This window comes from Pyrus communis, chromosome 7 (assembly GCF_963583255.1).
Source record: "Pyrus communis chromosome 7, drPyrComm1.1, whole genome shotgun sequence".
Classification (NCBI taxonomy): domain Eukaryota; kingdom Viridiplantae; phylum Streptophyta; class Magnoliopsida; order Rosales; family Rosaceae; genus Pyrus; species Pyrus communis.
The window spans coordinates 24,135,651-24,151,634 of NC_084809.1; the positions used below are offsets into that span (position 1 = coordinate 24,135,651).

Below are 15,984 nucleotides of genomic sequence, written 5' to 3' on the forward strand. Positions count from 1 at the left end.
GGAAATGACTTAAGTAAATAATGAAGATCGTTTATTATAGGGCCCAACAAAGAGCAATCTTCATCCTATCCCTTCATGGCAGCTAATGCCAAACTCGAGTCACCTTAAAAAATTATACTTGCACCGCTTGGGCAGAAATCCTGTGCCAATACCAGAGCTTAACAAACAGCAAGCAACTCCGCATGGAATGCTGAGCTTATCCCATCACTTGAACCTACTGCTGCTCCTATGAAATTCCCCCCATGATCACGCAACACCACACCAAAACCACCCCTCAACTGTTGTTTAATCCATGCTCCATCAAAGTTACGATTCACCTAGCCAAACTAGGCGTACTCCATCTCTGGGTAGGACAGTTGGCCTTCTGCGAACTCGACTTGTGCCACTTTTGATACTCTTGCAACCAACTCTTCGATTAGACCACCAACTTCTGTGGTGACATCTCAGCCCCATTCCAAACAACATTATTCATGTTCTTCCACAACATCTAGGAGATCATTAAGCATAGCTCAAACACCAAGGACAAAGAGTAAAGAGCAATGGTTAACAACCACTGCATGAACTGATGTCCATCGCCATCCTCAAATCTAAGCCCCAGGTCACCAAACCAAGCAGCATTCGCCAAGCTACACTCCCTCAACACATGTTCTGTTGACTCCCCAAATGAACCACAAAGCACACAAAAATTATCCATAATCACTATCCGCTTACTAAGGTTCGATTTTATGGGTAGGGCCTCCATACAAGCCCTCCAAACACAAATTTTAACCTTGCTTGGTACATAGGCATTCCACAACTTCCTCCACAGTTTATCTCGTCCATCATCAGAAATTGAAGTAGAGAAGCTCGCACCAACCCGTGCACAGAGATTATTGCCCTAGCTACATGGTAGGCGCTTCTCACAGAAAACTTCCCATGCCTTTCATAATGTCAAATTCTACAATCTAGTACTGTTCGTAAGCTTAATGGAAGACGTATGATTTGCTCCACCTCCTCCAGAAAGAACAAATCTTAAAGCAACCCAATATTCCATTGCCTCAATTCTGCAACTATGAACTTATCCACCGTGGCCTCCGCATCCTAGTTCTCCGGCATAGGACTCGACACTCTAAAATATGATTCCCTCGGCAGCAAATTATGTTGCCAAATTTTAATACTCTTCCCATCTCCCACCTGCCACCGAGACCCTTTGTTAATCACTGGCCTTGCAGCTGCAATACTCCTCCATACATATGAACTATTAGCATTAGCCTGGGCACTAAGAAAATTCGTGTTTGGGAAATGATGTGCTTTGAAGACACAATATGCGAGGGAATCTGGTTGCTGAATAAACCTTCACGCTTGTTTCACCAATATGGCAAGATTAAAAGCGTAGAAATCTCTGAACCCCAAGCCCTTTTCAAACTTTGGCTTACACAATTGTTGCCAATTTAGCCAATGAATTTTCCGCTTACTAGGATCACCACTCCACCAAAACCTTGCAACCATCACATTTAATTCTTCACAGAAAAACTTGGGCAACAAAAAACAATTTATGGAATACATAGGTAGTGCTTGAGACACAGTCTTCACTAACATCTCTCCCCTGCGCAACTCAATAGGCCACCCTGCCAACTCTGTAGTTTTTTCCACAACCAATCCTTGACATACAAGAAAGTGTCTTTCTTTGACCTTCTAATTAGAACTGGTAAACCCACGTATCTATCATGAAACTCCACTCTCTTCACTCCTAAGCAATCGGCAAGACGTTGTGTAGAAAAAGGTATGTAGGCTAAAAAATATATTTGTTATTGATACGTGAATGTGGAAAAATAGAAGAGAATGCTTTTTTTTCATTATGTTTCTCTACAAGATTACAAGGATATATATACATGATACAAATGTGTAGGTAGGACAAGGTAGCCGTCCAAGTGTGTACGTAGGACAAGGTAGGACGGTTGTAGAGGACAAGGTAGCCGTCCTAGTGTGTAGGTAGGACGGCTGTAGGACGGCTTGACGGCTGTAGGAAGGCTAGTGTGTAGGTAGGACAAGGTAAGACGGCTGTAGGACGGCTTATTCTTCCAATAATAATATTATATACAATTACACAAGGACTCCAACCATATTCCTTATTTGTCTAACACTCCCCCTCAAGTTGGAGAGTGGATGTCAAGAACTCCCAACTTGCGTAACATACCCGAAAACTTTTCTTTCCCAAGAGGTTTGGTAAACAAGTCTGCCAACTGTTGTGCCGTACCCACATGCTTGGTCTCTATTGTGCCATCTACAATCTTATCTCGTATAAAGTGACAATCCATCTCAATATGACGAGTTCATTCATGAAAAACAGGATTGGTAGCTATATGTAACGCTGCTTGATTATCACAAAATAAAATGGAAGGACCATCCAAAGGAATGTTCAAATCCTTCAACAAAAAACGAAGCCAAACTATCTCGCAACAAGCACCTGCCATGGCCCTATATTCCGCCTCTGCTGAAGAGAGCGAAACGGTTTTCTGTCGTTTCGTCCGCCAAGAAATCAAAGAATCGCCCAAGAATACACAATACCCAGTAGTCGAACGGCGAGTGATAGGGCAACCTGCCCAATCAGAATCACAAAACGCAGTTAACTTGGTCTGGTTGTCAGAACGAAATAATAAACCTTGACCTGGAGTAGCCTTGAAATAACGAACAATACGAAGCGCAGCATCCATATAAGATATCATTGGCTCGTGCATAAAACGGCTTAGAACATGCACAGAATAGGTGATATCCGACCGAGTAATAGTGCGATATATTAACCGACCTACTAATCGTCGATACTTTTCAGGATCCTTGAGAAGTTCTCCTTTATCAGATAATTTTGTGTCATCCATAAGAAAAGCAATGGGTCGTGCTCCCAAAAAACCATAGTCCTTGAGAATCTCTAATGCATACTTGCGTTGAGAAATATAAATCCCTTGACGATTCAGGCCTTTTGTCGAGATCGTAAAGGGTATAGGCCTTTTGTCCATGAGGATAATCGAGAAAAATGCAACGATGAGCCCGAGGGGAAAATTTGGTGGTGGGAGTGATAGAGGAGGCATATGCCAGACAACCAAAGACGCGGAAGTGGTCATAAGATGGGGTTTTCGAAAAGAGAACCTCAAATGGGGATTTATGATGGAGAAGACAGGTAGGGAGACGATTGATGAGATAAGTAGCGGTAAGAACACATTCCCCCCAAAACTTGATAGGAAGATGGGATTGAAAACGAAGGGCGTGAGCGATTTCAAGAAGATGACGATGTTTTCTTTCAACAACGCCATTTTGTTGGGGGGTATAAACAAAAGAAGTTTGTAAAAGCACCCCATGATCAGAGAAAAAACTACGAAGAGATAAAAATTCACCACCATTGTCAGTACGAATGCATTAGATGGTAGTGCGGAATTGGGTAGTGACATAAGCAAAAAAATCCTTAATTAATTGTTGAGTGTCGGATTTATGTTTCATGAGGAAGACCCACGTAAAGCGAGAAAAATCATCCACAATGGTTAAGAAATAATGAGCACCAGAAAGAGAAGATTGATGATTCGGGCCCCAAATATCACAATGAATTAAAGCAAAAGGGAAAGTTGATGAAATTGAACTCAAGAGAAAAGGTTGACGAGTTTGTTTTGCCAACGGACAAACATCACAAATATGACTAGAATCAAAAGTACAATTAAGAGAGCTAGATGCTAAAGCTTGCAAACGAGTGGAGGAGGGGTGACCAAGATGCCTATGCCAGAGGAAGGAGGGGATGGTAATGATGTTGCAGAGAGGTTGACGGGTGGGGAGAGAAGAGGTAAGGGACACAAGGTAATACAGATCGCCACGTCGCTTACCCACACCAATCATTGCCTTCGAAACCAAGTCCTGCAAAACACACCAAGAAGGAAAGAAGGTTATGGAACACAATAATCCATCAGTAGTGAGCACGGCATTGGCCTGAGGAGGGGTGGTGGTGTCACGTAGAGCAGCTAGAACACGGGAGTGCTGCTCGGCAGAGAGGTCAGGCATGGCAAGCTGCAAGTCATGCAAAGTGGGCTGGGCCCCGTGCACTTGGTGGGTCGCTGGAGTAGAAGAGGAGGCGGGGGCCTAGGTGCCTTGCACGTGATGGGCCTGGGTGAAATTATGGGGCCGGGAAGCAGAAAACCGTGGCTGTCGGGGAGGACTGGAAGGTGCATGGCTGCGGGAAGAACTGGAAGCAGTGGCACGGCGCGGTGGTCGCCACGGTTGGCCATGGAGGGGATGGCCAACGGGATAGCCATGAAGTTTATGGCAGGTGTCTCGGGTATGATAATCAAAATTGCAGTAGGTGCAGTGGAGGGGAGGACGAGCAGAGGAGGGACGGGACGGGCCACGAACAGCCATGGCAGCAGGTTGATCGACAGAGCGGAGGACGCCCAGGGAGCGTTGTTTTTCAGCTTGAGACATTGAGGAACATGCCTGACGAGTAGTGGGAAGGGGATTCATTAAAAGAATCTGGTCACGAACAGCAGCAAAGGATTCGTTGAGGCCCATTAAAAATTGCATGAGTTGTTGACGGTCATGCTTGGCGTTGCAAGAGCACGTGCATCCATCATTATAAGAAGCAAGCTCATCCAGAGAGCTTTCAGGCGAGTAAAATAGGCGGAGATAGAAGAAGAACCTTGAGAAATTATAGCAAGTTCCCGGTTGAGTTGGAAGATGCGTGGAGTATTACTCTGAGAGAAGCGTTCGCGAAGATCATCCCATACAGCTTGGACAGAGGTGGAAAAAAGCACAGATTCTTGAAGGTCAGGTTCCAAGGAATACAGAAGCCAAGAGAGAATCATGTCATTGCAACGACGCCAAGCCGCGTGAGCATCAGGGTCGTCGGAGGAAGAAGGTTCTTGGATATCGCCAGTGATGAAACCAAGTTTATGCTTGGCACTCAAGGAAAGCTGCATGCCACGGGCCCAGGATGTGTAGTTATCACCATTCAACTTCTTGGATACAAGGACAAGATTCGGGTGGTCGGAATGATGAAGGGAAAAAACACCATCGGAAGAAGAAGAGTCAGCCATGGGAACGGCAGAGAAAGCTGCCGAAAAAAAATTAGGGCTAGGGTTATAAACCTGCTCTGATACCATGTAGAAAAAGGTATGTAGGCTAAAAAATATATTTGTTATTGATACATGAATGTGGAAAAATGGAAGAGAATGCTTTTTTTTTTCATTATGTTTCTCTACAAGATTACAAGGATATATATACATGATACAAATGTGTAGGTAGGACAAGGTAGCAGTCCTAGTGTGTAGGTAGGACAAGGTAGGACAAGGTAGGACGGCTGTAGAAGATAAGGTAGCCGTCCTAGTGTGTAGGTAGGACAAGGTAGGACGGCTGTAGGACGGCTAGTGTGTCGGTAGGACAAGGTAGGACGGCTGTAGGACGGCTTGACAGCTGTAGGACGGCTTATTCTTCCAATAATAATATTATATACAATTACACAAGGACTCCAACCATATTCCTTATTTGTCTAACACTCCCCCTTAAGTTGGAGAGTGGATGTCAAGAACTCCCAACTTGCGTAACATACCCGAAAACTTTTCTTTCCCAAGAGGTTTGGTAAACAAGTCTGCCAACTGTTGTGCCGTACCCATATGCTTGGTCTCTATTGTGCCATCTACAATCTTATCTCGTATAAAGTGACAATCCATCTCAATGTGACGAGTTCGTTCATGAAAAATAGGATTGGCAGCTATATGTAACGCTGCTTGATTATCACAAAATAAAATGGAAGGACCATCCAAAGGAATGTTCAAATCCTTCAACAAAAAACGAAGCCAAACTATCTCGCAACAAGCACCTGCCATGGCCCTATATTCCGCCTCTGCTGAAGAGAGCGAAACGGTTTTCTATCGTTTCGTCCGCCAAGAAATCAAAGAATCGCCCAAGAATACACAATACCCAGTAGTCGAACGGCGAGTGATAGGGCAACCTGCCCAATCAGAATCACAAAACGCAGTTAACTTGGTCTGGTTGTCAGAACGAAATAATAAACCTTGACCTGGAGTAGCCTTGAAATAACGAACAATACGAAGCGCAGCATCCATATGAGATATCCTTGGCTCGTGCATAAAACGGCTTAGAACATGCATAGAATAGGTGATATCCGGCCGAGTAATAGTGAGATATATTAACCGACCTACTAATCGTCGATACTTTTCAGGATCACTGAGAAGTTCTCCTTTATTAGATAATTTTGTGTCATCCATAGGAAAAGCAATGGGTCGCGCTCCCAAAAAACCATAGTCCTTGAGAATCTCTAATGCATACTTGTGTTGAGAAATATAAATCCCTTGACGATTCGGGCCTTTTGTCGAGATCGTAAAGGGCATAAGCCTTTTGTCCATGAGGATAATCGAGAAAAATGCAACGATGAGCCCGAGGGGAAAATTTGGTGGTGGGAGTGACAGAGGTGGCATATGCCAGACAACCAAAGACGCGGAAGTGGTCATAAGATGGGGTTTTCGAAAAGAGAAACTCAAATGGGGATTTATGATGGAGAAGACGGGTAGGGAGACGATTGATGAGATAAGTAGCGGTAAGAACACATTCCCCCCAAAACTTGATAGGAAGATGAGATTGAAAACGAAGGGCGCAAGCGGTTTCTAGAAGATGACGATGTTTTCTTTCAACAACGCCATTTTGTTGGGGGGTATAAACACAAGAAGTTTGTAAAAGCACCCCATGATCAGAGAAAAAACTATGAAGAGATAAAAATTCACCACCATTGTCAGTACGAATGCATTGGATGGTAGTGCGGAATTGGGTAGTGACATAAGCAAAAAAATCCTTAATTAATTGTTGAGTGTCAGATTTATGTTTCATGAGGAAGACCCACGTAAAGCGAGAAAAATCATCCACAATGGTTAAGAAATAATGAGCACCAGAAAGAGAAGATTGACGATTCGGGCCCCAAATATCACAATGAATTAAAGCAAAAGGGAAAGTTGATGAAATTGAACTCAAGAGAAAAGGTTGACGAGTTTGTTTTGCCAACGGACAAACATCACAAATATGACTAGAATCAAAAGTACAATTAAGAGAGCTAGATGCTAAAGCTTGCAAACAAGTGGAGGAGGGGTGACCAAGACGCCTATGCCAGAGGGAGGAGGGGATGGTAATGATGTTGCAGAGAGGTTGACGGGTGGGGAGAGAAGAGGTAAGGGACACAAGGTAATACAGATCGCCACGTCGCTTACCCACACCAATCATCGCCTTCGAAACCAAGTCATGCAAAACACACCAAGAAGGAAAGAAGGTTATGGAACACGATAATCCATATGTAAGTTTACCAACTGATAAAAGGTCCACTCGGAAATTAGGGACACATAAAACATCCTTCAAAGTAACTGATGAATTTAAAGGAAGAGTGCCGGTAAAAGTAATGGGAGCGGAAGCACCACTAGGCAAAGAAACAGGCGGCAGATGTGAAAGAGAACGATTAACCAAACATGAAGCGGAAGAAGTATTATGATCCGTAGCACTACTGTCAAGAATCCATTGACCATGACGAGAGGTGACAGGTAACAAACCTTGGGCAAAATCAGTAGTGAGCACGGCATTGGCCTGAGGAGGGGTGGTGGTGTCACGTAGAGCACCTAGAACACGGGAGTGCTGCTCGGCAGAGAGGTCAGGCATGGCAAGCTGCAAGTCATGCAAAGTGGGTTGGGCCCCGTGCACTTGGTGAGTCGCTGGAGTAGAAGAGGAGGCGGGGGCCTGGGTGCCTTGCACGTGATGGGCCTGCGTGAAATTATGGGGCCGGGAAGCAGAAAACCGTGGCTGTCGGGGAGGACTGGAAGGTGCATGGCTGCGGGAAGAATTGGAAGCAGTGGCACGGCGCGGTGGTCGCCACGGTTGGCTATGGAGGGGATGGCCAACGGGATAGCCATGAAGTTTATGGCAGGTGTCTCAGGTATGATAATCAAAATTGCAGTAGGTGCAGTGGAGGGGAGGACGAGCAGAGGAGGGACGGGACGGGCCACGAACAGCCATGGCAGCAGGTTGATGGACAGAGCGGAGGACGCCCAGGGAGCATTGTTTTTCAGCTTGAGACATCGAGGAACAGGCCTGACGAACAGTGGGAAGGGGATTCATTAAAAGAATCTGGTCACGAACAGCAGCAAATGATTCATTGAGGCCCATTAAAAATTGCATGAGTTGTTGACGGTCATGCTTGGCGTTGCAAGAGCACGTGCAGCCATCATTATAAGAAGCAAGCTCATCCCAGAGAGCTTTCAGGCGAGTAAAATAGGCGGAGATAGAAGAAGAACCTTGAGAAATTGTAGCAAGTTCCCGGTTGAGTTGGAAGATGCGTGGAGTATTACTCTGAGAGAAGCGTTCGCGAAGATCATCCCATACAGCTTGGACAGAGGTGGAAAAAAGCATAGATTCTTGAAGGTCAGGTTCCAAGGAATGCAGAAGCCAAGAGAGAATCATGTCATTGCAACGACGCCAAGCCGCGTGAGCATCAGGGTCGTCGGAGGAAGAAGGTTCTTGGATATCGCCAGTGATGAAACCAAGTTTATTCTTGGCACTCAAGGAAAGCTGCATGCCATGGGCCCAGGATGTGTAGTTATCACCATTCAACTTCTTGGATACAAGGACAAGATTCGGGTGGTCGGAATGATGAAGGGAAAAAACACCATCGGAAGAAGAAGAGTCAGCCATGGGAACGGCAGAGAAAGCTGCCGAAAAAAAATTAGGGCTAGGGTTATAAACCTGCTCTGATACCATGTAGAAAAAGGTATGTAGGCTAAAAAATATATTTGTTATTGATACGTGAATGTGGAAAAATGGAAGAGAATGCTTTTTTTTTCATTATGTTTCTCTACAAGATTACAAGGATATATATACATGATACAAATGTGTAGGTAGTACAAGGTAGCAGTCCTAGTGTGTAGGTAGGACAAGGTAGGACGGCTGTAGAGGACAAGGTAGCCATCCTAGTGTGTAGGTAGGACGGCTGTAGGACGGCTGTAGGACGGCTTGACGGCTGTATGACGGCTAGTGTGTAGGTAGGACAAGGTAGGACGGCTGTAGGACGGCTGTAGGACGGCTTGACGGCTGTAGGACGGCTTGACGGCTGTAGGACGGCTTATTCTTCCAATAATAATATTATATACAATTACACAAGGACTCCAACCATATTCCTTATTTGTCTAACACGTTGCTTATCAAAAGTGGATAGATTATTGCTAAAAGAAACACAGCTCTTCTTAAAATTCACTGCTTGACCTGATGCTAATTCATACATCTGTAGAACATGCTTGATACTCTGACATTCCTGTAAAGTACCCTTAGCAAACAAAAAAATATCATCCGCAAAAAAAAAATGATGAATACTCAGAGCTTGTCGACACACCTTGATACCTTGAAAAACACCTTTAGCTTCTACCTTCGTAAGGATAACCGATAAGCCTTCGGCACACATGACAAATAAATAAGAGGAAATTGGATCCCCTTGTCAAACTCTCCTTCCAGGTTGCACATATCCAACTAGCTTACCATTCAACTTGAAAGAATAGGTCAGTGTGGAGACACACAACATTATCGTATGGATCCAACTCTGAGAGAAACCCATGCGCCTCATGATAGCCTCCAAGAACTTCCCTTCTAGTCTATTATAAGCCTTATTGATATCCAGCTTCATAGCCATAAGCCCATTCAAATTTGATGACTGTTCATGCATATAATGGGCAACCTTCGTTGCTACCAAATAATTATCTGATATCAACCTTCCTGGAATGAAAGCACTCTGAGTAGGCGAAATAATCTGAGGGAGAATGATTTTCAATCTATTCGCTAGAACTTTCGCCAATATTTTATACAACACATTACATAGACTGATAGGGCACAATTGTGTCATCTTAGTTGCCTCCTTTACTTTGGGAATCAGTGTACATATGTATAGTTAATCTTACTTAGAATATGCCCGAAGACACCGTCTCACGAATACCCTTACAAACATCAGGCCCAACAATCCCCCAATGTTTTTGATAGAATCTGGATGACATACCATCAGGGCCAGCAACCTTTGTAGGATGCATTTGAAAGACTGCTCTCTTAACCTTTTCATCTCTGATTAGCCTCTTAAGACTGATGTTCCTCTCCTTCGTTACCGAAGGGGTACCATTATCTAGAATATCTTCAAAATCAATAACCACATTTGAAGTAAACAAAATGGTGAAATAAGAAACCACCACCTTTTCCATTCTCCCCCCCCTCCCCTCCCCGGGTCCTCATACCATGTTCCATCGTCATCCATAAGCACATGTAACTAGTTACGCTTTTGCCTTCTATTGGCTTATTGGTGGAAATATTTAGTATTGTGGTCACCAAGTCGGATCTAATTGTCCTTCGCTCTCTGATGCCAGAAAGTCTCCTTTTGCTCCAACAAAAAAAAAAAAAAAATCAATCTTCCAATAAGGGCATTCTTCTGTTCAATCGACTTTTTAGTGAAAGGTTGACCCAACAGGCTAGTAAGTTTGTCTTCGACTTCCCTAATTTCTCACGGCCCCGTCCTAGCATTACTATGAGCCCAATTAGACAACATCATCCTTGTTGACTTAAATTTCTCTGTAACCTGGTATATTGGCGAGCCATCGACATTAACCTCCCACCCATTCCATACCATCTTAGCGCACCGCTCATGCATGTTCCAAGCCTCCTCTTAATGAAATTGCTTCTTACCTCAACTTATATTGCTTCCCTCCCAAGTTAATAAAATTGGAACATGGTCCGAGGATGTTTTATTCAGGTGCTACATCCTAAACCGTGGAAATAGATCAATCCATTCCTGAGGGGGCCAAAGCAAGGTCAAGATGCACTTTGATACCACCTCATTTCGTTGTGAACCAAGTGTACATATTCCCAGAATATCCTAGGTCAATGAATCAACACTTCTCCACAATGTCTTGGAAGCCCTCCATGTGCCGATTACTCCTAGAATTTCCCTCTTTCTGCTCGTTAGTTTGGAGAATCTTATTAAAATCTCCAATATAGAGCCACGAGTGAGCCGTATGCCCACACAAAGTATCAAGTAACTGCCACGACTTTGAACGGTCATTAATGGCCGGATAACCATAGAACTCAGTCAATCTTCAGTACTGTACATCGCCAAACACACCTACATCAAAATCTACAAGGTTCTGAGAATAGGACCTGAGATTCAAGTTTAGTTGAAATCTTCATTCCACAAAACACACAACACTCCTGAGTTACCTCTACTATCCACTGTGATACTTCGATCAAAATTAATTTTCAACCGTAGTCATTCCATATGGCGAGCATTACTTTTGGTCTCGCATAGAAAAACTACCATGAGATCTTTACTGAGGATTAGGCATTGAAGTGCATAAACTGCAAGGAGGATGCCAAGCACCCGGCAGTTCTAACTCAAGCAACTCATTTTGTTTGGCGAGGTTGAGCTCCGCCAACCTCCGCTGATAAATTTGAAGTCTCCATGTTGTTCATGATTCTTCTACATCCTCCCGATGGTGCCTCTATATCCAGTCCTTCTTGTACATGCCACTTTCTAAGCTCCGGTAATGGCAAACCTTTGCCCATCTGAGAGTTGGACAAAGAATATCTCATTGATAGTCCACCATTTCTTCTGCCTCTTCGCAGTTTCTTCCTTCTCTTTTGTTGTATCTGCTCAATAATTGCATAAGATTGAAATGATCCGAACCTATTTCAAAAGTCCCAACTACATGGGGCCCAGAGACGTCCACCAACTTACTACGATCCACAGAAAAGCCCATATGTTTGGGTTGTTGAATTAGGCCTGAATGGGAAACACTTCAGGGCCCATAAAGGTCCACCTCATTGATTAATACAACATCGAGCGGCCCAAAGAACACCTGAAGAGCTTGATTTGGGGACATGTCCTCACTATCCGTTGGCACAACATTCAAATCAAAGCCAAATAATCGTACCCCGCCAGAATTAATGGAATTATCCCCATTATTATCCACCTTAAGAGTTGTAACCCTAGAGACTTCGTGAAACGAAACAATTGCTCGGGAATCAATTATCATATCTGGAGCCATAACAACATTCAAATCAGGCAAAATAATTGCCCCATTAAGGCTCCTGTTTTCTCACTTCATCCCCTGATCATCTCTGACCGACACCTCAATTCCATTCGCCACCTTACCTTTTGTTATCGTCCCCTGAGGTTGACCCACGATTGACAGAACATCTTCTTCCCCCCCAACATCCATTAGAACTTTCATAGACCACCCTAGTGAGGGACTTAGACCAAAACGTATACCCTGTGGTCTACGATAACTATCATAAAGTACATCGTTCTGGAACCACCGACCATAGGGTTTCGAGAGATCATCATCATTCTTCCCCTTATACTGCTCACATTGGTCTTCCATATGCCCAATTAAACCGCATAAGAAACATTTAATTAGAATCTTTTCATATTGAAGATCAATACTCACCATGGACCCTTAGATAGAGAGCAACAAACTTTGACGTAAGGGTTTCATAATATCGATCACAACACAAATACGCAGAATCCTCCCCTGAACATCTCCTTTTCTAGTTTGATCAATAAGCACATGTTCGCCTATATGATTCCCAATAAACTACCCCATATGTCGCATCATGTATGCCAAAGGCAAACCCTTAACTTGGATCCAAAATTCCTGATCATGAAGAGCAATCCGAACAGAATGAGCCAAAGTATCGGCCTCTGCCAGAACCAATAACGCTCCATCATACAACCAATAACCACCCTTCATCACCATTCCTCTTTCCTGATTGTTATCAAAACCAAATGAAAACAAATCGTCATCAAATTCTACAATCGTCACCTTGGCCTTAGGGCGCCAAAGATGCATCATACAACGCTTGAACCTTTCTTTGCTAATCGGCTTTCGAGACAACACTTTCCTGGCTAGAAAAGCCTTAGTCATTTTGAGTAGAGAGCCTTCCTTGTCATCTATCACCACCACCCTATTCTCCTTTGTTGTAAGCGCCAACCGCGTAGCAAAATTCTCAACCATGTCTTCCATAATCCCTTGCACAACTCGCAAGCGACAGTTAAAAACCCAACGACACTTCTCCCCAACCAACTGGAAAGATCGAATCAACATCCACAATAGTAGACGCCACGAATAAATCAGACATAACCACGAATCCCAGAAATTGAATTGACTTCGACGCTGCCACCGTAATAAGAAACTGCCGTCACTCTCCTAGTGCACCTAAGAAACCCTAGGAAACCCTAGAGAGCATATTCTTGTATAATTACTATCAAGTAATAAAAGAAATACATTAATCTCAAAGCTAAAATGTTTTAAATATAAGAAATATGGTGCACCTTATAAGCTTTCATACATGGTGAACCTTTTAAATTTGGATAATACCCCATTTACTAATAATTTAGCTTAAGCATATTAAATCAAAGATCAGAACCATTTAATTTCTTTAAAAAAATTAGAGATTTGGCCAACACTAATAAGGGATGTAGCTCACGAAGGTATATTATTAGCCATATTAGAACCAAATGGTTACTTAACATGCAAGGTAAACCCCATGCACCATTTATGACTTATGAGCTTACCCATCAGAATTGTGACAAATAAAAAGTAATTTGTTTAATTTCTAAAGAAAATGATGATGTTCCCACACATAATTAAACAAATAGATTTTCCAAACCAATTTGTACAAACATGATAAATAAATGAAAGAAAACTAATAAAAGAGAAATTTCCGAGAGAGAAACTAAAGTAGAAAGAAAGAAATAAGTCAGCATTCAACAGTCAACGTTTTGAAAATAAGAGGCGGCAGTTACATTTGGTTTGTATGTTCCTCTTGTTCTTCCAATTTTTCAACTCTCACGTTCATACCGAAACCAAAACCAAACAGAAGTTCTCCGACACGGAGTCTGAGCTTCAAACGCATAAAATAAACTTTTGCAATCCGCTTCTCTTCTCTCTCACAAATCCATTCGGACTCTGGAGGAGGAAAGGCCGATACGCCAAAGTGAATTAATTAAGCAGGGATTATGTCTTCCTTGTCTACAATTCCGATACGCCTCCTCAAGGATGACGAGACCGAACGGCCATGGTTCCATCACAAAAGCTCATACGACTTCAACAGCAAGATTATGCTAACAGCCATCATTTCATTATCCGTCGTCGTTTTCCTAGTAATCGTGCTTCATACCTATGCAAGGTGTGTCCTCCGACGCCAAGCCCTTCGCCGAGCGGCCTGGCATCATAATTTGGGATCAACCGTGGCTCATGCCCACTCCGTTGAGTCTGAGCCACCCAAGATTGGACTCGAGCCATCCGTCATCGCCGCCTTGCCCATATTCGTATTCAGACGTGCGGACGGTCGAGATGGTCGGGATGACAACGCAATAGAATGCGCTGTGTGCTTGAGCATGTTGGAGGATGAAGAAATGGCACGGCTGCTTGTAAATTGCAAGCATAGTTTCCATGCAGAGTGCATCGACAAGTGGTTGAGTTCCCACACTACCTGCCCCATTTGCCGGACAGAGGCGGAGCCACGTCTGCAGCTCGAGCCACGAGAAGGTCCCGCGGCCGGAACGCCCACGGCTCCGCAATTGGAGCATGTGAATTCTGTGTTGTCACCATCATGTATGGAAGGGACATCAGAAGGGGCTCAATCCAGCTCAGCTGGTACTAAAGTAAATGCTCCTGTTTCGAGGTTGAGTTCTTTCAGAAGAATCCTTAGCATGGACAGATCTTCGGGACGGGTTCAATCTTGTGGTCAAGAAGATGGTATAGAAGACTTAGAGAGGCAGTGAATATTGCAACAATTATCAGTAATATTTTAGCATAATTTTGCAACTAGTACTTTTTGTTTATTGTTACATAATTTTTGGTGTTAATTATTAATTTCATGTTATCGCTAATAGACGATTATAAAAATACTTTGCTTGGTCGTTATTTATTGTCAAGATTCTGTGTGTGCATCTATAGAAGATTTAGAGAGACAGTGAATATTGCAACAATTATTGGTAATATGTTAGCATAATTTTGCTACGAATACTTTTATTTATTGTTACATAATTTTTGGTGTTAATTATTAATTTCATGTTATCGCTATAGACGATTATAAACATCCTTTGCTTGGTCGTTATTTATTGTCAAGATTCTGTGTGTGTGTGTGTGTGTGTGTACTCCGATGGTCATGCATAGTGAAGGATAATGAATTGCACGGTCTGACGAAGACTTAATCGTAGTTTGGTGGCCTAAAAATTAGTTAGATATGATAATTACAGCTATTATAATATATATTAGGGCCAAATCTCACGTTGTCCCAATAGTTTAGGTGAAGTTCACTTTTGATCCATGTTGTTTATTTTCCTCCAATTTGGTCTATGTAGTTTACCAAAACATGTAATTCTAGGACACGTCACATTCTCCATTCATTTAGTTAACGGAAAAAGCATGTGCCACTCATATGCATTGGCAATTTAATAAACTTCATCTAAACTATTGACCCAAAAAAAAAAAAAAAAAAAAAAGCGTGTGAATTGACATTTTATTAGTAAACTTCATCGAAACTACGGGAATAAAAAAATGAGATTTGACCAATAGTAGCGGCTTTCATTTTATAGTAAACTACGGAGAAACCCCTAAAATTAGCATCTCGTATGCATTACCAGTAAATTAATCATTTAGTTGTCAACCGCCCTAGGTTGAATTTTTTTATTAACTTATGCTCAAAGTGAACACGGTTTTCGTGGAGTATTGTTCAAAGTGTTTTTTTTCTTTCTAAAGTGGAGTTATATGTGTGAAATACCTAGAGATCACTTGGGGATTGGGGCACTTTAAGCTATTTTTTATAAATTTGAGATTTTCCAACCTTTAACCTCATTTGGTTTCTAGTTAGGATTGAAGTGAAATTGAAAACTCTCCAAACTCGATGTATGTTTGAAGGTGCATGAGAGTAATTTTTTATTTTGAG

The 15,984-nt window shown here is 42.8% G+C and overlaps 1 protein-coding gene across 1 annotated transcript; it reads left to right on the top strand.

The window, feature by feature from the left end:
- The first annotated feature begins 13,897 nt into the window (after window positions 1-13,897).
- On the top strand, window positions 13,898-15,017 carry LOC137741062 (E3 ubiquitin-protein ligase ATL41-like). Its single transcript, XM_068480867.1, has one exon. It carries the CDS (start codon window positions 14,051-14,053, stop codon window positions 14,816-14,818), a length of 768 nt encoding a protein of 255 aa, XP_068336968.1. The 5' UTR covers window positions 13,898-14,050; the 3' UTR covers window positions 14,819-15,017.
- Window positions 15,018-15,984: the final 967 nt, after the last annotated feature.

What these genes read in the sequence shown, in the direction of transcription:
- LOC137741062 (XM_068480867.1), top strand. Translation starts at nt 14,051, where the DNA reads ATGTCTTCCTTGTCTACAATTCCGATACGCCTCCTCAAGGATGACGAG.